This window comes from Molossus molossus, unplaced genomic scaffold (assembly GCF_014108415.1).
Source record: "Molossus molossus isolate mMolMol1 unplaced genomic scaffold, mMolMol1.p scaffold_m16_p_14, whole genome shotgun sequence".
NCBI lineage: Eukaryota > Metazoa > Chordata > Mammalia > Chiroptera > Molossidae > Molossus > Molossus molossus.
The window spans coordinates 36514221-36535061 of NW_023425349.1; the positions used below are offsets into that span (position 1 = coordinate 36514221).

Here is a 20841-nt window from a genome sequence, read left to right on the forward strand (position 1 = left end):
TGAGGAGTAAGAATAATTTAAATCCGCAGTTTACTTACTACTTCAAAGCATATATCTTTAACAAGTTTTTATTTGGAAGAATTTCATACATATACAAAATTATATGAGAGAAGTATAATTAATTTCCATTTACCTATCAGCCAGTGCCAACAATTACCAACTCATTACTAATCTATTTCCACCATACAGCTTTCTCCTTCTCCAGTTACTAAATTCTGGATATCATATCCTTTCATCCATAAATATTTCAGAAGGTGTCTCCAAGAGAGAAGATCTCCCTTTAAAAATATAACCACAGCCCTGGCTGGTTTGGCTCAGCGGTTAGAGCATTGGCCTGAGCAACAAAGAGTCAAGGGTTTGATGCCTCTGTTGCAGTTCATCCCTGGCCCTGGTTGGGTCCTGTGGGAAGCAACCAGTCAATGTGTCCCCTTCATGTCGATCTTTCTCTTTCTCTCCCTCTCTCTCTCTCTCCTTTCTTCCCACTCTATCTGAAGATAAATAGAAAATATCCTCAGGTGAGGATTAAAAATAATAATAAAATAAATAAATAAAAATATAACCACATCATTATTACATACAAAAATTCACAATAATTCCTTAATATCATAAAAGATCAAGGCAGTATTCACATTTCCCTCATTGCCTCTCTTTTTTTAAAAAAATATTTTTTAGAGCAGTTTTAGGTTTACAATAAAACTGAGTTGAAGGTACAGGCATTTCCTATATATTCCTTGTTCTCACACATGCATAGTCACTCCATTATCAACATCACTCACCAGAAGAGTACATTTAAAAACTAATAATAAGGATGAACCTATGCTGACACATTATAATTACCTAAAGTTCTTTGTTTACCTGAGGATTCACTCTTGTATTGCACATTTAATGGGTTTAGACAAATGTATAATAACATATATCCATCATTACAATAATCATACAGAATATTTTCACTACTCTAAACATCCTCTGTGCTCGGTTTATTAATCTCATCACCACCACCAGCCCTGGCAACCACTGATCTTTTTATTATCTCCAAAGTTTTGCCTTTTCCAGACTGTCATATAGTTGGACCCATAGAATATATAGCCTTTTCAGATTGGTTTCTTTCACTTAGAAATATGCATTTAAAATTCCTCTAGGTTGAGCCCGGAATCTGCTACACCATTTTTGACTTGGACCTCCGATTTGATATGGCATGGTTCTTGTCAGAGACTTCCCTCTTCATGTGGTCAAACCTGGGCATTGGCCTAGCTATCTCCCTGTCTGTGGTTGGGGCAGCCTGGGGCATCTATATTACTGGCTCACCCATCACTGGGGGAGGGCTGAAGGCCCCTAGGATCAAGACCAAGAACCTGTTCAGCGTCATCTTCTGTGAAGCTGTGGCTATCTACGGCATTATCGTGGCAATTGTCATTAGCAACATGGCTGAGCCTTTCAGTGATCCCAAAGCCATTGGCCATTGAAACGATCATGCAGACCTCCAGAGTGAAGAAGGGTGACTAGATTATCTGTGTGGGTGGGCCTGCCCTACTCTCTCTCTCTTTTTTTTCTTTTGGTACGTGCTCCCAGGGGGAACTGAACCCAGGACTCTCTGGTCCGCAGGCTGATGCTCCAACCGTTGAGCCAAACTGGCTAGGGCCCTACCCTTATTTTTTTTTGCGGTTTTCCTGGGACAGATGGAGCTGTGTCCCTTTCACAGGGTTTGGTGTTCTGGGCCCTCCCTGTACTCACTTCTCGCTGCCTGTTGACTTTGAGGCATTGCCTGGCTGGATCCTCAGCGTGGAGAGTGGGTTGCTGATGTCTGTGTGTAGCTGTGCACTTGTGTCCCACCTCCACCACAACCTGTCTTCCCAGTGTTTGTGAAATAAATGATGTGCTATTTGTCTGGGTCAAAAATAAATAAAATAAAATTCCTCCCTGTCTTTTCATGGCTTGCTAGCTCATTCCTTTTTGGCATTGAATAATATTTTATTGTCTGGATGTACCCTAGTTTATTTATTCACTCACCTATCAAAGGTAGTACTGGTTGTTTCCAAGTTTTGAAAATTATGAATAAAGTTGCTATAAACATTTGTGTGCAGGTTTTTGTGTAAACATGTTTCCAGCTCCTTTGGTTAATACCAAAGAATTAAATTGCTGAATTGAATGGTAAGGAAATGTTTAGTTTTATAAGAAACTGCCAAACAGTCTTCTAAAATGTCTGTATCGTTTTGCATTCCCACCAGCAATGTGTGAAGGTTCCTGGTGCTCCACATTCTCACAAGCATTTGGTGGTGTCAGTGTTTCAGATTCTGACCATTCTGATAGGTGTGTAGTGGTATCTCATTGTTCATTTCATTTCCCTAATGACATATGATGTGGAGCCTCTTTTCAGATGCTTATTTGCCATCATATATCTTCTTTGGTGAGATGTCTGTTAAGGCTTTTGGCCCATTTTTAAATCAGGTTTATAATTATTGTTGTTATTGAGTTATTATTGTCTCTTTTAATCTATGGGTTCTCTCTTTTTTCCCCCTTCCTCTCTCTAAAAAATCAATTAAAAAACAGTTAAAAAAAAAAAAAAGAAACGGAGTTACTTCTCTGAATTTTCTACAATCTGGATTTTTCTGAGTGTGTCATTTCAGCGTTGTATAGGAGTTCCTCTGTATTTCCATTAAATGAGTAGTTAGATCTAGAAACTTGATCAGTCAGACTCAGGTTCCATTTTTTGTTTGGCAAGGTTACTTCACAGGCAGTGAGGCAGCCTTCCACCAGGAGGCGCAGTTGCTCCCTTTTTGAGATAGCAGCTATTGATCACTGCATTGATTCGTTAATGAACTAATGGTTGCAAAATAGTGATATTCTAATTGTCATCCCTCCTTCTCGTTAAATTTTTATGCTTCCTTTTTTTTTAGAGAGAGACACATTGATTGGTTACCTCCTGCACAGCCCCAATCGGGGATTGAAGCGCAACTGAGGTATGTGCCCTCGACTGAGGCTCTAACCACGGAGCCACAGGCCAGGGAGGTTTTTATGCTTCTTTAAAGAAATTTCCCTTCATCAACTATTTTGTTACTCTAAGATGCAATTTATATAAAAAGACCAGAAAAATGCTTAATTTTTCTTCTACTTATCAGTGTTCCAAATGAGGAATTGATTCCCTATTACCATTTAAAAGTGACCAATGGCCCAGCTGGTGTGGCTCAGTGATTGAGCATCAACCCATGCACAAAGAGGTTGTTGGTCCAATTCCCAGTCAGGGCACATTCCCAGGTTGTGGGCTAAATCCCCAGTGGGGGGGGGGGGGAGCAGGAAGCAGCTAATTGGTGTTTCTCTCCCCACCAATGTTTCCATCTCTCTTTCCCTGTCTCTCTAAAAAATCAATAAAAATAAATAAATAAACTGACCAATGAATTTTAAAAAGTCATTATAAACTTATGTATGTGAATGTATTTGATAATTTTCAATCCACTGACATCATTATACTTATTGATGCTCAAATTGTTCCATCTTTGATGAGTGGAAGTCTATTCAGGTTGGCTCTTGAATCCTTTTGACCTGACTCTGTTGGTCTTTAAAAACTTCCCTGCTGCCCTGGTTGGTCTGGCTCAGCAATAGAGCATTGGGCTGCATGGACCAGGGTCGTGTGGGAAGCAGCTAATCGATATGTCTTTCTTTTATTTTTCTTTTTTTAATATATTTCTCTTTATTGTTGAATGTATTACAGATGTTCCTCATTTTTCCCCCATTGACCACCCCCCCCGGCCCCACTCCTGCCCCACTCTTGCCTTTTCCCACACCATTGTCTGTGTCCATTGGTTATGCATATAAATTCTTTGGTTTATTTCTTCCCACCTCCCCAACCCCCTTTCCTTTGAGGTTTGTCAGTCTAGCAACCAATTTGTACTTCTTAATCCCTTCACCTTTTTCACCCATTCCTCCAAACCCCCTCCCATCTGGCAACCAAAAAATTGTTCTCTGTATCTATGAGATTGTTTCTGTTCTGCCTGTTCATTTTGTTTGTAGGTTCAATTTTCGATAGACATATATTCATTGCCATTTTGTTTGTTCATATATTTTATCTTTTTCTTCAAAAAGACCCTTCATCATTTCATATGATAATGGTTTGGTGGTGATGAACTCCTTTAACTTTTTCTTGTCTGGGAAGGTCTTTATATGGCCATCGATTCTAAATGACAGCTTTGCAGGACAGAGTAATTTTGGTTGTAGGTTCTTGCTTTTCATCACTCTGAATATTTCTTGCCACTCCCTTCTGGCCTGCAAAGTTTCTTTTGAGAAGTCAGTTGACAGCCTTATGGGAATTCCCTTGTAGGTAACTAACTGCTTTTTTCTTGCTGCTTTTAAGATTCTCTCTTTGTCCTGAACCTTTTGCATTTTGGTGATGATGTGTCTTGGTGTGGGCCTCTTGGAGTTCATCTTGTTTGGGACTCTCTGTGCTTCCTGGACTTGTATGTCTGTTTCCTTCACCAAGTTAGGAAAGTTTTCTGCCATTATTGTTTCAAATAGGTTTTCAATTTCTTGTTCTCGCTCTTCTCCTTCTGGCACCCCCAAGATGCGAATGTTGGCATGCTTGAGGTTGTCCCAGAGGCTCCTTACACTATCCTCATTTTTTGGATCCTTTTTTCTTTTTGCTGTTCTGATTGCGTGTTTTTTGCTTCCTTATATTCCAAATCAATGGTTTGCTTCTTGGATTTACGTACTCTACTATTGAATCTGTGTAAATTATTCTTTATTTCAATTGGTGCCTCCTTCATTTCTGACTGTGCATCCTTCATTTCTGACTGGTCCTTTTTTATGCTCTTGAGGCCCTCACTAAATTCACTCAGGTTCTCACTAAGTTCATTGAGCATCCTTATAAGCAGTATTTTGAACTCAGCATCTGTTAGGTTGCTTATCTCCATTTCACTTAGTTATTTTCCTGAGGTTTTGTTCTGTTCTTTCATTTGGGACCTGTTTCTTTGTCTCCTTATTTTGGCTGCCTCCCTGTGTTTGTTTCTACGTATTACTTAATGAGAATTATGGGGCTAGATGAGACCAGATGCTGCTTGTTTGGAAGAATTTAGGAAAACCTGAAGCAGGATCCAAGACAGGCCAAACCTGTGGTAAAGCAACTGGCAACAGCTTGGGTGGGCCTGAAAGTTGGGTGGGGCAGGGCCTCAGGGAGTCAGCAGGGCGGGGCAACCAGTGTGAGCCAGGTTGCTGGAGTCCCAGATATGGCCGCTGTCTGCTGCTCCAGGGAAGGGCTCACCAAAGGAACAAAGGCCTCTTACAGCACGTTTATCCTGGAGAAAGCCCCCTCTCCAGCCCTCGCTCCAATGCCAAACAGCTCAGTTCTTCCCTGTATGTTTCTGGTGCCTCTCAAGCTGCCTTCCCTCCAAGCTTAGAGGGAGTGAGTCCAACAAATCCATGTGCGGGCCCTTTAAGAGGAGCTGCCTGGGTCTCCAGCTGCCTCAACCTCCCTGAGCCTCAGTTCCCGCTGGTTTTACAGCCAGAAGTTATGGGGACTTCTCTTCCTGGCACTGGAACCCTGAGCAGGGCACCTGGTGTGGGATGGGGACCCCTAAGTCCTCAGGAAGGAACTTCCCAGCCGAGATAGCCTCCTGATTTTTATCCGCCACACGTGGGTGTGGGACCAGCCCGTCCACCTCCGCCTCTCCTACCAGTCTTGATGAGGCTGCTTCTTTAATTCCATAGTTGTAGGACTTCATTCAGCTTGATTTCAGGCAGTTTTGAATGATGGTTGTTCTGTAGTTTAGTTGTAACTTTGATGTGGTTTTGGGAGGACGTGATACCGCGTTTACCTACGCCACCATCTTGACCGGAAGTCTTCAATATGTCTTTCTCACATTGATGTTTCTCTCTCTCTCTCTCCCACCCTCCCACTCTATCTGAAAATCAATGAAAAAATATCCCCGGGTAAGAATTAAAAAAATGAAAAAAAGTCCTGGCCAGTTTGGCTCAGCAGTTGAGAGTTGGCCTGCGGACCAGAGAGTACCGGGTTCAGTTCCCGCTAGGGGCACATACTACAAAGGAAAAAAAAAAAAAGAAAAAAAGTCCTTGCTTTTTGCTAAGATAAGATATTTCAGGCTTCTTTTACATTTCCCAAGACAGACCAGGAACTAGCTATTTCTCTAAGGCTATGGTTCTCAAAGTGTAATCTGGGGACACCCTGTGGTCCTTTCATTGGCTCTGTAAGATCAAAATTATTTTCATAATGATACTAAGTTGCTATTTTCCCTTTTTAACTCTCATTCTCTCACAACTGTGTATGAAGTTTCCCAAAGGTTACATGTGTGATATTGTGTGATATTACAATCGAATGCAGACACAGTTATAAGAATTCTGCTGTCATTATTTAAGCCAGGCAGTAAAGAAATTTGCAAAAATGTAAAAACAATGGCACTCTTCTCACTAAATAATTTTTAATGGATATTTTGTTATTTTAAAATCTGTTTTAGTTTCTAATGTAATTCTAGATCAACATATATAACCCAATAAACAAAAGCTCTTTGGAGTCCTCAACAATTTTTAACAGTTTAGAGAAGGTTTGGTAGCAAAATATTTGAGAACTGCTGCTCCAAGGAATCTTTGTTCCTTTTAATGAAAAATGATACTTAGAGATCACAATCTAGGAGATAAAATTAAATGAGAAAATCATATATATCATGAATTGATTATTATCCTTTCTATTTAATTTCAGGACTATAGAGTTTTTACTTAAACACATACAATTTACATTTGTATCTCCTTTCTGGCATTACAAAATTCCCACTGTAACCATTTATTTTTGTGTCAGATTAACAATATCTCCACCACCGTCACTATCAACAATATGAGTACTTAAAACAGCTTGAGATTTTTTTTTTTTTGCAGTTCTTTTTGTCTTTGAGCTATAGATGTACAGTAATTTAATGGTTTTAAAGTTACTTGAAATGTGTAAGATTTTTGGTCTTGCAGTAACAAAGTTCTATAAACTAAAACCTGTATTTTATTATAATCGGTCTATATGATACTGATATTCATTTGTATTTTTATTGATATGTATGTGTTAAATTTTAGTAGAATGAAGAAAAATAATGGGAAAAAAAGTTACTCAAAATGTTGTGTGTTTTCGAGATTATGCCACCAAGCAGATCAGTTAGATCCATGTGTTTTTACTTTTGATTTTCAGAGGCTGCTTTTGGTAAATTTAATTTTGTTTTTGGTAACATGAAATGTTTACATAGTTCTAGAGTCAATTCTATTAAATGAGATATATTTAGAAAAGTTTAACTTCTATCCCTGTCTCCTCTATCCTATTCCCTTCCTTCCTCATTGGTAACATTTTTTTAAAAATCAAGTTTCCTTTTCATTATTTAAAAAATTTAATCAAACATGTATATATATTTAATATTACTACCACCCTCCCTTTTTGGATAAAAGGTAACATACTGTACAAACTTCCATCCTTTTAGTTTTTTTCACTTAATATATTCTAGAGATCAATCCAGTTGTATATAGAGCACTTCATTGTGTTGTTGTGCCGCATTTTATTCAACCAAGTTCTCTATTGAGGAATTTGGAGGTAATTTCCAGTATTTTATTATAAACAGTGCCACAGTGAATAGTTGTGCACAATCCTTCCATATTTTTACCACTCTATCTTTGGGACGAAGTCCTAAAGGTGGAATTGCTGAGTCGAAGTGTGAATGCGTCTAATTCTCTTAGACATTAAACTACACTTTTTACTTGCAGTACAGATGAAGAAACTTATTGGGATAACTGCTCAAGGTATTTGCCAGTAGTCACTGACATGGCTGGGATTTAAACTTCATGTAATAAACACTCTAGGCTCTAGGTCACAAGAAGAGGAATTCCAAGGTGGGAGGGGCAAGTAAAGAATTTTACATTTGGACATCACATTCAAGGAATCACATATTCGCATCCTTCCAGCTCCCAGCACTCCAGTTCTTCCTTGTCAGAACCTCTGGTCCTCCGACCTCTCACCCTTTCTTCTTACCTGTCTCTCCCCGCTTAAACGGTACCTGAAGCGCTCCTCCCACCCTCCCGCTGACCCTCCGACCCGGTGAGCTGCGGTGCAGGGCTTTGCGCATGCCCAGCCGGTGCGCGGAGATTGGAGCCGCTGAGGAGATAGGACCAGGGTGGCGTCATAACGGCGCGACGCGGCTAGGCGTCCTCGCAAGGTCGCTTTGCCCAGCGGGAGCGCGCATAGGTGACCAGACCCTGGTCGGGGACGCCCAGTTTCCTTCTGCCTGGGTGTTAGTGGCGACATGACAGGGTACACGCCAGATGAGAAACTGCGGCTGCAGCAGCTGCGAGAACTGAGAAGGCGATGGCTGAAGGACCAGGAGCTGAGCCCCCGGGAGCCAGTGCTGCCCCCTCAGAGGATGTGGCCTTTGGAGAGATTCTGGAATACGTTTCTGCAGGACCAGGCCCCCTGGAAGAATCTGGTGAGTGACGGCCCCTCGCTCCCCATACACACAACCCTCCGCGACCCCCAGCCTGTCTGCTGGGATGCCTGCTGCTAGTACCCTCACCAAGGACACTGACATCGCTCTGCGCCTGCAAATCCCGATAGTTCCCCGAGGCAGAATCAGGTTCAGCCGAGACTTAGGTTTAGCCAGAACACTGCACTGTCCCAAGAGTCCTAGGCTGGGAGTCAGGAGGCCAGAAGCATGTATGGCTTTGGGAGAGTCACGCCCCTTTGCTGTCCAGTATGATGGGGAGGCGAATCTTTGCTTGGGTTTTACAGAACGCTGCACGTTTGGTTCTCTTTTGACTGTACAGATTTCCCCTGAGACTGATATCCAAGGACTCACCAGTTAAAGTTTTATGATTTTAGTATTTGAGGACACTTGTCTGATTTTTAAGGTTGAAGTTTTGGAGACCAACTAACACTACAACTCACTACCAGAAGGCACAATGAGCCACTGGCTGATAGTACAGCCCTCAAATGATCACCATAATAGACAGGGTTCTATTGGTATGCTTAATGAATCATATTCAAGAGCCACCTTTCTAAACTACTACTGTGTACTTTTAACACACCTTTTCATTAAACAATGCCATTCTTGGACTTTACTCTGCAGAAAATAACTCATTGGAGAGTTGTCTTTATTTTCAGGGTCTGTGGGCATTTTCTTGAGGTTGTTAATTAAATTACATCAGTCATGGGGGATAAACCCTGTATCTCAGAATTGCTTTCACTTAACTATGACATTGGCTAATAATAATGGAATAGTACTCATAAGTAACTCTTGAGTGCTTACATATGTTTGGCATGGCACTTTGCTGAGGGTTTTACATGTGTTTAAGTTTTTACTCCTATAAAGTAGAAAATTATTCCTAATTCTCTTTTGAAATGAGTGGAAACTGAGGCCTACAAAATTCAGTGATTTACCTGTGGTCATAGAGCTAGGAATTGAAGGAGTTCACATTGAAATCTGTGTATCTACTTTCTTACAGTGCTCTAACCAACTGAGCTATCCAGCCAGGGCTAGAAGTATTAAAACACACACACACACACACACACACCCCTATAAATGTCTTACTATAGTTTTGCAAAATGCTACTTGTTTTTTTAATTGATTTTTTTTATTTAGAGAAAGGAAGGGAGAGAGAGAGAGAGAGAGAGAGAGAGAAACACTGATGTCAGAGAGAAACATTGATCGCCTTCTTCCTGCACGCCCCCTACTGGGGATCGAGCCCAGGTCCAATGGGGACCTCTCAGTTCATGGGACTACTCTCAATCCACTGATACACATGGCTGGGTAAATTGCTACTTGTCTTATGCAGTTTGCACTGAACTCTAGGTATCCCCTGTCAGCCCTATGTTTAGTAAAAATATTTCAAAGGGTGAAATTAGCTACAGACTATAAAGAAATTTGTAGCATTTAGAGATTTTAAAATAATCATGACATTGTTATATCATTGATGGGTGTTTTGTTTTGTTTTTTTTCTGCCACAAATGTAAAAGATGGAATATCTGTTTATTTTGTGTATGGTTTTTTTTCTCCCCAGATCTATAAAACATACCGGCATAGTATCCTTGTTTTTACTCATGTACTTATACCTGCCTGGCTTGTGCATTATTATTTCAAATATCATGTGAATGTAAGTATGTTTTAAATATGTGTTTTTCAGAATTTATTTTTAATATTGTATAAAATTATTTCCTATGTGGGTATACCTTACTCTGCTTTACTTAGTAGAAATAGTCTGCCACTTGTAACCGATTTTCAATGACTTTGGATCCTTTTAGGGTAAAAGGTTTAATGAAACTTAAGTAATATATGGTTTTTCAGAAAGTTAATCTTTATATTAGTTGCTTACAACTTAAAATGCATTTCCTCATAAAAACAGTGTTTAAATGATCAGAATGTAGTTGACCTAATAATACTAGTGTAAATTCAGGATCATGAGTTGGAAGGGAGAAAAGAATTTCTACTTCTCTTTTTGAGCATAGATCTGGTATAAGGTAAAATTCAAAATAACCAAAGGCTATCTTTGGCATCATCCTATTTCCCTTTTCTTCATTCTATTTGATTTTTCACTTTTTTTTCTTTAGAATGCTTGAACTTTTTCACTTAAAGATCTTGCATGTGGTGGTTGAACTGAACCAGTTGCCATAGTTTAAAGGCTAAGGATATCCTGGTGTAGGGTGTTGGAGGCCAGGCAGGGTGATGAAGGAGTGCATTTCAGGAGGGGCATGGAAGGGAGAGCAGCGGTGGCTGCCTAGCATGTACCCCATACAGAGTAGGAGGGCATTCTTGTACCCGTTGAGGAGTGTTAGATCCTGAGTGGGTTGCTGTGTGGGGGGTGGGGGTGGGGTTTTGGTGAGTAGACCTGTCTGGAGAATAGCAGTGGTGGCACTCTGGTGTAAGATAATGGAAGAAGGGTGGTTTGGGGCAGTGATGGAGGTGGCAGCATGGAGTAAGATGTCAGAACCAGAATGAGGTGAGGATGTTATTCATATTGGAGTGGGTGATCATGTCAGGAGATTGATTATATACAGGAACAAAAAAGTACATATATTGATGATAATGGGACCCAGGATTCCCATTGTTGGAAAAGGGATCTACATATATGGAAAGGGAGAAAACACTGTGCTACCAGAGTGGAATTGGAAGTATGGGTATGAACTTGTGCTTTTAAATATGTATTGATAGATATAGTAAATATAGATGTAAGTGTGGATATTCCCTAGCTCTGTCCACTGACAGTGCACGGTGGCAGAGCTACCTCATGGTAATTAACACATCTAGCAGCCTGGTCTTAATTTCTAAACAAAATTCTTCACTGAAAGGATCCAGAGCTCTTTGGAAGAAATGGCCAGTTCCAGGGCTGGGACAGGGAAAACACAAGATGAGCTTGTTGTGCCATAAAGTAAAGCTTTGTTGAAAGAATGATGGAGATATATCAAAAGACAAAGTCAGCTTGAAAGACTCTCACAGGGACAATTTGAGCATCAAAATAAATAATAGACAACTGAGTAAATAAAATGTAAATCCATGAGTACACACTCATATAGATAAGTAAGTAATAAATTGGTAAAAGAGGAAGCTTGATTTGTATAATAGATTGCTAAATAATAAGTGGACAAGGAATGATAGAAAAGTCATAATTTTAGAAACATCATAGTAATATTTTATTCAGCCAGGGAACATCAAAAGATACTAAGATTTATCTCAAAATACCTATCTTCAATATATTTATTTGTTACAAAGGTAAAAAGAGTAATTTTGTGGTGGAGAAACCTGGCAGATAACCACCTTAATCAAGAAGTGTAAATTGCCCTGGCCGGTTTGGCTCAGCGGTTAGAGCGTCAGCCTGCGGTCCACAGAGACCCGGGTTCGGTTCCCACTAAGGGCATGTACCTTGGCTGCAGTTTATCCCTGGCCCTGTCGTGCGGGTGGCAGCCACTCGATGTGTCCCTTTCACATCGATGTTTCTCTCTCTCTCTCTCCCTCTCTCTCCCTCCTGCTCTATCTGAATAAAAAATGGAAAAATGTCCTTGGGTGAGGATTTTCCCCTTTAAAAAAAAAAAAAGAAGTGTAAATTAACATTACTAATAATGGAATAAACTGAAATTGCGTACTACTTGATAGGATGCAATAAAAAGAAAACAGCATCGATTTTGCAATATTCCTGCCAAAAATGCATGACCTGAATCTAATCATGAGGATACTAAAGACAAACCCCAAAAGAATGACTTTTCTACATAATAATTGGCTTGTTCAAGCTTCAAAAGTGTCAAAATCATGAAAGTTAAAGATTAACTGAAGATTCTTTCCAGATTGAAAAAAACTAAATAGGCATGTCAGCTAAATGCAGTTCTTGATTAATAGGCATAATTTGCTTAGTCAAAAGAATAAAAATGGGCCCAGCTGGTGTGGCTAAGTGGATGGAGCGTTGTCCCATGGACTGAGAGGTCCCAGTTCGATTCCTGGTCAGGGCATGTGCCCAGGTTTCTGGCTCAATCCCCAGTTCGGGGGGGGGGGGGGTGCAGGAGGCAGCTGATTGATGTTTCTCGCTCTCTCTAAAAAATCAATAAAAATATATTTTTTTTAAAAAATGAACAAGTCACGTAAGGAGATTTTCTGAGAATTTTAAATAACTGGAGACAATTGGTAAAATTTGAATAGGTTCTTTAGACTAAGTAGAAAGTTGTAATGTAGCAGTTTTGGTGGCTCTGTTGTGATTATTTTAAGAATATTGTCCTTATTTGTAGGAAATATCCGAAAGTAATAAAATAGACAGCAATTTACTATTAAGTAATTTGGTTAAAAAAAAACAAAAAACTATTTTTATAATTCTTGCAACTTTCTGTAAATTTATTTCAAGATAAAAACAAAAGTTAGGGACTGCCTAACAAATTGTAGATAATCCCTTTGAAGTTAGCCTATTGAAAGGAGAGTGAAGCAAATAACTGGGGTTCTCAGAAAATTCCCTCTAACATGACTTGTTCTCTGTTGATTGTGTGGTCTCTAAAATTCTGACCACTGACATCACCTCTGATCTCTTCACTAAGCAGATTATATCCATTAATCAACGACTATGGAGTACCTAGTGTGTTCTCTTCTTTTATTGATATAGAAAATATGTAAGACAATATTCCTGACTTCAAGGAGTTTATAATAAAGTTGGAAGATAGTAAAGTTGTGATTTTCATAAGAGTATGTTGGAAAAAAGTTATTCCTGTAAAAAGAAAGATAAGGAGTCAGTAATGAGCATGGCCATATGCCATATCTACTGAAGACTGAAGAGATGACTAAATAGCAAGTCTCTTGCTTCTGTAGGCTGGGACCAATTAATGCAAGGTCCTGCGAACCAAGCAGAAGAATTTGACCCTTATGTGATAGGCAGTGGGAAGCTTTCCATTTGTAAATAGGAAAATAACTTAATAAAAGTGATATATTTAGAAAAACAGAAAAACCATTTATATGTAAGGTAAATTGAAGGGAGGAAAGTCCTGACATCAGGCAAATCAGCTGGAGGCTGTCACTGTTTAGTGGGTGTTAGGTGATGAGAATCTGGTTCGGGTGAAGATAGCAGGAATGGAAAAAAAAAAGTGAAGCCAGAAGATACTTTTTAAGGAAGAAATAGCCCAAGTTAAGTTAGGGATGAAACCAAGGTTCAGAGTCATTTATGACTCTAAAATTTCTAGCTTTGGAAGTTATACAGTGATACCTCGGTTCTCGAACATAATTCGTTCCAGGAGGATGGTCGAGAACCAAATTGTTCGAGAACTGAAGCAATGAAACCCAATAGGAAATAATGGAAACTGGATTAATTCGTTCCAAGCCCCAGAAAATGCCTATTTACTGGCCTAATTTGTATATAATATGTAGAAAAACATAAGTCTCAACAAGAAATAAAAGTGTACAGTATGTCTAAGGGTTAAATTCAGTGTAAAGCGTGACTCTCTCCACAAAGCGTGACTCTCTCTCTGCACTCACACTGATGACGCAAGCAAGGCGCGCTGGGCCGAATGAACGCCATTCGGCTCAACTCGGCTCATCTCGGAAGTTCGAGTTCCAAATATTTGTTCGGATTCCAAGACAAAAGTTTCTCGAATCTCCTGGTCGAATACCGATTTGGTCGAAAGTCAAGGCGTTCGAGAACCGAGGTATCACTGTAGTTTATTTTTAAGTATTTATAGGGCGAATGAATGACCCTATGATGCAAAATCTTTTGAAACTTAAAATCACAAGTTTAAATCAATTATGCACTTCAACCAGAATCCTAAAACTAATATTTTAAGCCCTGGCCAGTTTGGCTCAGTGGTTAGAGCGTCCGCCTGCGGACCAAAGGGTCTTGGGTTTGATTCCCAGTCAAGGGCACATACCCGTTGATCCCCAGCCCCAATTGTGTGGGAGGCAACCAATCAATGTGTCTCTCTCACATCAATGTTCCCCTTCCCCCTTCTACTCAATCTAAAAATCAGTGGAAAAATATCCTCAGGTGAGGATTAACAAAAACAAAAAACAAAACAGAATATATGGATTGTCCCATTGTTTTCAGAACTCATTACATTTGACATTCATCTGTTTATACTCTGGATTTGATTTACTTTGTCATATCTATATTTAACTAAATTTTCTAGGATTGAAAAGACACATCTCCTAAAAGAAGCAAATTTAATAAGCTGCAGTTACTAGGTCAACAATTCAAGACATTAATATGGGTGCTTATTTGAGGGATTCATACTTCCAGGTGATTTATTCTGAGTCAAAGATGACATAATTAGTTAAAGGTTTTGTGTTGGTAGAGGTCCCAAGGCCTCTCTCTTACCTTATTTTCTATTAATTTGGGTAAGACTGCATCCTTAATAACCCTTGCAGCCAGTTTGCTTCAGCTAAAACCTTTACTGCTTAGTTGAATTTTACCTTCTATCTGATGACATTTCAATGTCTTATTACCTCTGGTTGGAGTTCTTAAAGATGTTCTAATGTTTTCACATTGTATTATGTAAAATTTATATACATATATTATATATATATTTATGGTAATATATATATATGTGTGGTAATAGGTTTTTTATTTATTTTTAGAGAGAGAGAAGAAGGGAGAGGGAGAGAGACAGAAATATCAATGCTCCCCACTGGGGGTTTGACTCACAACCTGGGCATGTGCCCTGACTGGGAATCGAACCAGTGACCTCTTGGTGCATGGGTCGATATTCAACCACTGAGCCACACCGGCCGGGCTGTAAAATGTTTTTAAAGACACTTTACTGTCCTCTAATTGTATTCTAAGTTTCTCTCCTGCTTTTGGCTTCAATTTCTGAGTTTTCCATCATGCCAATAACCTTCTGAATATTTTGGTTTGGTATTTCATGAAAATTTATATGCTGTATAGATACATTTATTTTAAAAATATTTATTTAGTTCCTCCTGTGTTCAAGGCACTGTTCTAAACACAAGGATACAAATCAGATGAGTCTCTCCCCTCATGAAATGTTTATTCTAGTCTTGGAGACTGGCAATAAATAGATAAACAAAGAGGTTTATAATGGAGGTGATAAATCTGTAGAAGAAAAACAAAATAGGGTAAAAGACTAGAGAATGATAGGGACTGCTTTTTAAATTAGGCCTCTCTGAGGAAGTGCTATTTGAAGAGAAACATAAATAACACGAGGATATGGACCAAGCAGATAACTAGGAGAAGAGCATTTCAGTTAAAGGAATCATTAAGTATAATGGCTCTGAGGCTTAAGCAGGCCCAACTGATTGGACTAATAGCAAAGGAGCTACCCCTAGTATATGTATTAGAGTACAAGGAGAGAGGAGTAGGAACTCAGAGAGGTAGCCAAGGGCCACATTGTGCAGGGTCTTAGAGATCACAGCAAGGACTTCGGCTTTTTCTCTAAGAATTAAGAAACTTTGAGGGATTCTTAAAAGAATCCCTCTACTCTGCCTGCAGGGTGGAGGTTAGACTGTAGGAGGGCACTGAGGTGAAAAATGATAGAGGCTTGAACAAGGGTAGTAGTACTAGAGGTGGTGAGAAGGACATTCAGAATATAATCTCAAGGTAGAACCAACAGGATCTGCTGAGAAGTCAAAGTTTTTTGCCTACTTAACTGGAAGAATGAATAGGTCATATACTGAGATAGGGGCAAATTAGGGGCTGGTGGAAGTTAAGTGTTGGACATGGTTAAGTTTGAGGTGCCTATTTGAAAGCCAAGTAGAGATGTTGAGTAAACAGTTGGTTGTGTGAGTCTGGAGTTTGGTGAAAATTTGGGACTAAGTTAAATTTGGGATGTGATCTATTTTTTTTTTTTTTAGAAGAAACTCTAAAACCATAATTAACAGAGTATTACTTTTATTGCAGACAAAACCATATGCCATTGTTGAAAAGAAGCCCAGAATATTCCCAGTAAGTCTTAAAACAGCTCTGATTTTTCTTTTTTTTCATTATTTTTCTTTCTCCTTTCCCTCCGCAAGTGATTGTTTGACTAAAATGGTCCTTCCTTTTCACTGCCAGTTCAAGTGCATGTTTTGTATATTCTTTTTTTATTTTTAAAAAGGAGGAAATAGTGTGAGGTAGCAGTTACAGTTGAAAATGGGACGTGAGCACATTTCCTTTCAAACTATCTAAAAAACTTGTATGACCTTTGTAGTCCTAAAGTGAACTGAAGTAGGCATCCTGTTTTTATGTAGGGTTAGGGCTTAGGCACACACCTGAGCAGACACCTGAGCATAGTAATAGCAAGTGAATTCCTGTTACTATTTCCAAGCTATCATTACTTATGGCAGTTTGACCTTAACATCTCCATCTATGAATTTAAAACCTGTTCATGTATGCTTAAACTTTATATGAATGTATAATTATCCTAATTTAAAATGAGTCTTTTTAGCATTAAAAGATTACACAGTAAATAGTCAATTGGTACTTTTACTGGTTGTGAGGTTATTGTTTAACATAGAAAAATACATGTTATGTTTTTGTCACAAATAATGAACTATCATCAATGTCTAACTTTTATAATTTTGAAAAAAACTCATGTTGATTCTTGCTTCAGTCAAATGACAGTCACAGTAATTCCTCTAGTACAACAGAAGGGAATTTTAGGGAGAACCACCAAAATTGGCTAACCTTCCAGTTAGAACTCTGCTTTAGGAAGAAGTAGTAGGGGATTTCTTCTGTATTTCATTATGTATAATTGATGTGTTAGGGCCTAGGTAGTCTCAAAATAGGCAATTATCTTACTGGTTTCACCAGTTGGGTAATTTATATATTCTTCCATTTACATATTTGTTTATTATTTATTTATTTTGCCATTACTGGTCAAGGGAAAAGAAGAAGGGCTCTCATTAGAAGACCACATAATACTTCCATAGCATTTCTCCTACTGTACTTTTTGCCACTGTGGTTCTTTTTATTTCTGTGCCATTGACCTCTTTGAGAAGCTTCCCATTTGAGAACCTGAAGAATGCTTGTTTGTACACAGAATAGAATAAGCAGTAAGAAACATATCCTCAAACCTCCATGGCTTAACAAAACAAAAGTCAGTTTCTTACTGATATCACAGACAATGTGGAGCAGGTGCTATTCCTCAATCTTATAGTTATGCCATCTAGAATGAGGCTTTCAAGATCATGTTAGGAGAAGACAGGGCTAGATGTCTTGGGATGATTTTAAGGCCTAAACTTAGAAGTAGCTTACATCGCGTCTTTTAAATCTTATTGGCCAGAACTGATTCTCATTATCCCAAATAGCTATGTGCTTTTTTATATTTCCCAGCCTCACATGACTGGAATCTCTGTCACAGTTCATCCTTCTAGTCTGAATAGCTCTTTGCTTCCTTCTCCCCACACATATAACACAATTCCTTCCCTAGGGAAAATCCCAAAGTCCTATTCCATCACTGTAACCAGCCCCAACTCCAAGATCTCCAGATGATATATAGAATTATCGGTCAGATTTAGATGTGATTTCTCTGGGATATTTGAATTATCAATGAACTAAGAAGGCAAGTTAACTGTATCCCTTGTCCCCTTACCACCCCCCCCCCCCCCCCCCATTGTTCAGTGGTGGAATTTCAGACAGCGCAGTCACTAGTTCTTGGCAATTCTGAAATTGTGGTTCAGTATTACAAAGACTCCTAACCCTTGTGTATAGGGAGTTACTTGAATGGACACTGATTGTGTTTTCTGAAAGTAACATCTTTGTTTATTATTCTTCCTGGCCCCTAGCTCTATCCAGGGGATTGTCTTTTACATTATCAACTTAGACCACTAAAACGGCACTGGGAAGCATGCCCTCTTAGGGTAATACAGCCTTTTAAATCTGCCTCTTGCTCACAGAAGGTTGAGTGCCAGAGATTGTTTTAAGTTCAAACATTCACAGGCTTTTATTGTCTGTATGTTTGGTTTCTTTGACCATCTAGTTCCCACATTTGGTATGCAAAAAAGGAAAATACTTGTTAGGAGTCTATTTGCTTCCAGTCATCCCACATGCATCTGTGCTTTCTATACAGTTACCAAGTTCTCTCCTTTGTCCTCATGCAACTGCCTCTCTCAACTCAGTGGCAGCTATGTGGAGGCCATCTGAAACAGACTCTGTTTTCAAGGCTACCTTCGCTTCAGTCTGATCTTTGACTGAGGGCTGAGACCCTGTTTACTGAGCTTTATTGGGCTTAGGTGTCCAAGAATGCCTTCAGTGTTAACCCTTACTCTTTAGAGACTCAGAAGCAATCTGGTTTTCCAGTCCCGAAAGGTCCTGAATTTTTTTATTCTCTCCATTATTCTTTCTCCTATCAAATCAACCACTTCTGGCCTGAGCTCGTTTCCTAAAGTACTTTCCCAAGGCAGCTAATAGTCAAACACATACTATCACTTTTTTCCAGCTACCTCTCCTAGAACCACAAGCTCATTAGACAGTCTGTTTCCAGGTTATTACTGGCTTTCCCCCCCATGTTTTATCTTCCAATGCCATTGTCCTTGCCTCTAGACTGCTAAGCCAGTGCCATGTGGTTCAACTTTTATTACAGCAGCATTAGTACCACTTCAGAGTACTAATTTCTGTGTTAAGGTAATGTTAGCTATAGTAACAAATTATCCCCCAAATATATAATGGTTTAAACATAAAAAAGTGTATTTATTCATCAGATAACAGTCCTGAGCAGTACCAGGTCAGGGGTGGTGATGGGGGATAATTCTACTCTACTCAGTCATTCATGGAGTACCAGGTCAGGGGTGGTGATGGGGGATAATTCTACTCTACTCAGTCATTCATGGACTGTTAGGTTGACAGAATCTGCTATTTTGAACACAAAGCTGAAACTAAAGCTAAGTAATATACCTAAAATTATACAGCTTGTCAGTAGAGTGTCCAGGATTCTCACCACTTGGTTCTGGTTTCCAAGCCTATCTAGGTTTAAAAAGATATCTGAACCAACTACCCAGGCAAAGTTTGTATCCTGTCTCTGTTATCTGGGCCAAGTGGTAAACTGGTGATTGCCTAACACATTTAATTGCTGGGAATACATTAGCTCCTTATATTGAGCTGAAGGTGTTTCCCTGTAACTTCTTTCTAGGGCTTCTTCGATTTCTTGGGGCCTTGCAAATAAACATTATTCCTTGCCTGGCTGGTGTGGCTCAGTGGTTGAGCATGGATCCATGCACCAAAAGGTTGTCGGTTCGATACCCAGTCAGGGCATATGCCTAGGTTGTGGGCCCGATACCCAGTGGGGGGCATGCAGGAGGCGGCCAATTGAAGTTCTCTCTCATCAGTGTTCTCTCTCATCGATGTTTCTATCTCTCTCTCCCTCCCCCTTTCTAAAATCAATTTAAAAAATTAAACAAAACATTATTCCTTTATCACTCTGTGAAGACCACTTTCATACTCTTTCTGGTCATTTTGAGTGAAACTTCACCTGTTCTTTCACTTATACCTTAAGATTTTGAATAGTGGTTCCCTATCTTTAGACAGTCTCTGCTTTGTCTAAGTCCCTTTAAAAAAATTTTTTTTTCTTTATTGATTTTAGAGAGAAAGGAAGGGATAGGGAGAGAGAGAAACATCCATGAGAGAGGACATCAGTTGGCTGCCTCCTGCATGCCCCTCACTGGGGATTTGGCCCACAATATGGGCATGTGCCCTGACTAGGCATCGAACTGATGACCTCTTGGTGTACGGGTTGATGCTCAACCACTGAGGCACTCCAGCAGGCTTAAGTCCCTTTTATAGTGTGAATGCCAACGCTGAACTAGATTTTTAGTGTGAGGTCTAACTGAATGGATATACCTCTGCAGACAAGATTTATCTACTAATGCATGTTTGTTTTCCTAGGGTGATACAATTCTGGAGACTGGAGAAGTAATTCCACCAATGAAAGAATTTCCTGATCAACATCATTGAAGATTAATTTAAAATTTCAAAGGCATATAAGCCCAAGTTTTAGTGCTACATTACCATATTTACTGAATATATTTTCTGGAAAAGTAACTTTAATAAAGTTTACTCTCAGATATGTGTTGTCTGTTTCTTCCCAAACACTATACAATTTAAGACTCTGAGTTATTTATTTTTTTTATCCTCACCCGAGGACATTTTTTTCCATTTTTTGTTCAGATAGAGTGGGGAGAGAGAGGAAGAGAGAGAGAGAGAGAGACACCGACGTGAAAGGGACACATCGAGTGGCTGCCACCAGCACAGCCCTGCACCAGCACAGCCCTCCACATGACCCAACCAGGGCCGGAAACAAACTGCAACCGAGGTATGTGCCCTTAGTGGGAACCAAACCCAGGTCTCTCTGGACTGCAGGCTGACACTCTAACCGTTGAGCCAAACCGGCCAGGGCTAAGAGACTCTGAGTTATTTAACAATTAAGTAAAAATT

General features: G+C 39.5%; 1 protein-coding gene across 1 annotated transcript; it reads left to right on the top strand.

The window, feature by feature from the left end:
* The first annotated feature begins 8167 nt into the window (after window positions 1–8167).
* On the top strand, window positions 8168–20459 carry NDUFB6 (NADH:ubiquinone oxidoreductase subunit B6). Its single transcript, XM_036261285.1, has 4 exons — window positions 8168–8450; window positions 10021–10113; window positions 16333–16377; window positions 20293–20459. Exons 1-4 carry the CDS (start codon window positions 8271–8273, stop codon window positions 20359–20361), a joined length of 387 nt encoding a protein of 128 aa, XP_036117178.1. The 5' UTR covers window positions 8168–8270; the 3' UTR covers window positions 20362–20459.
* The last annotated feature ends 382 nt before the right edge of the window (window positions 20460–20841 follow it).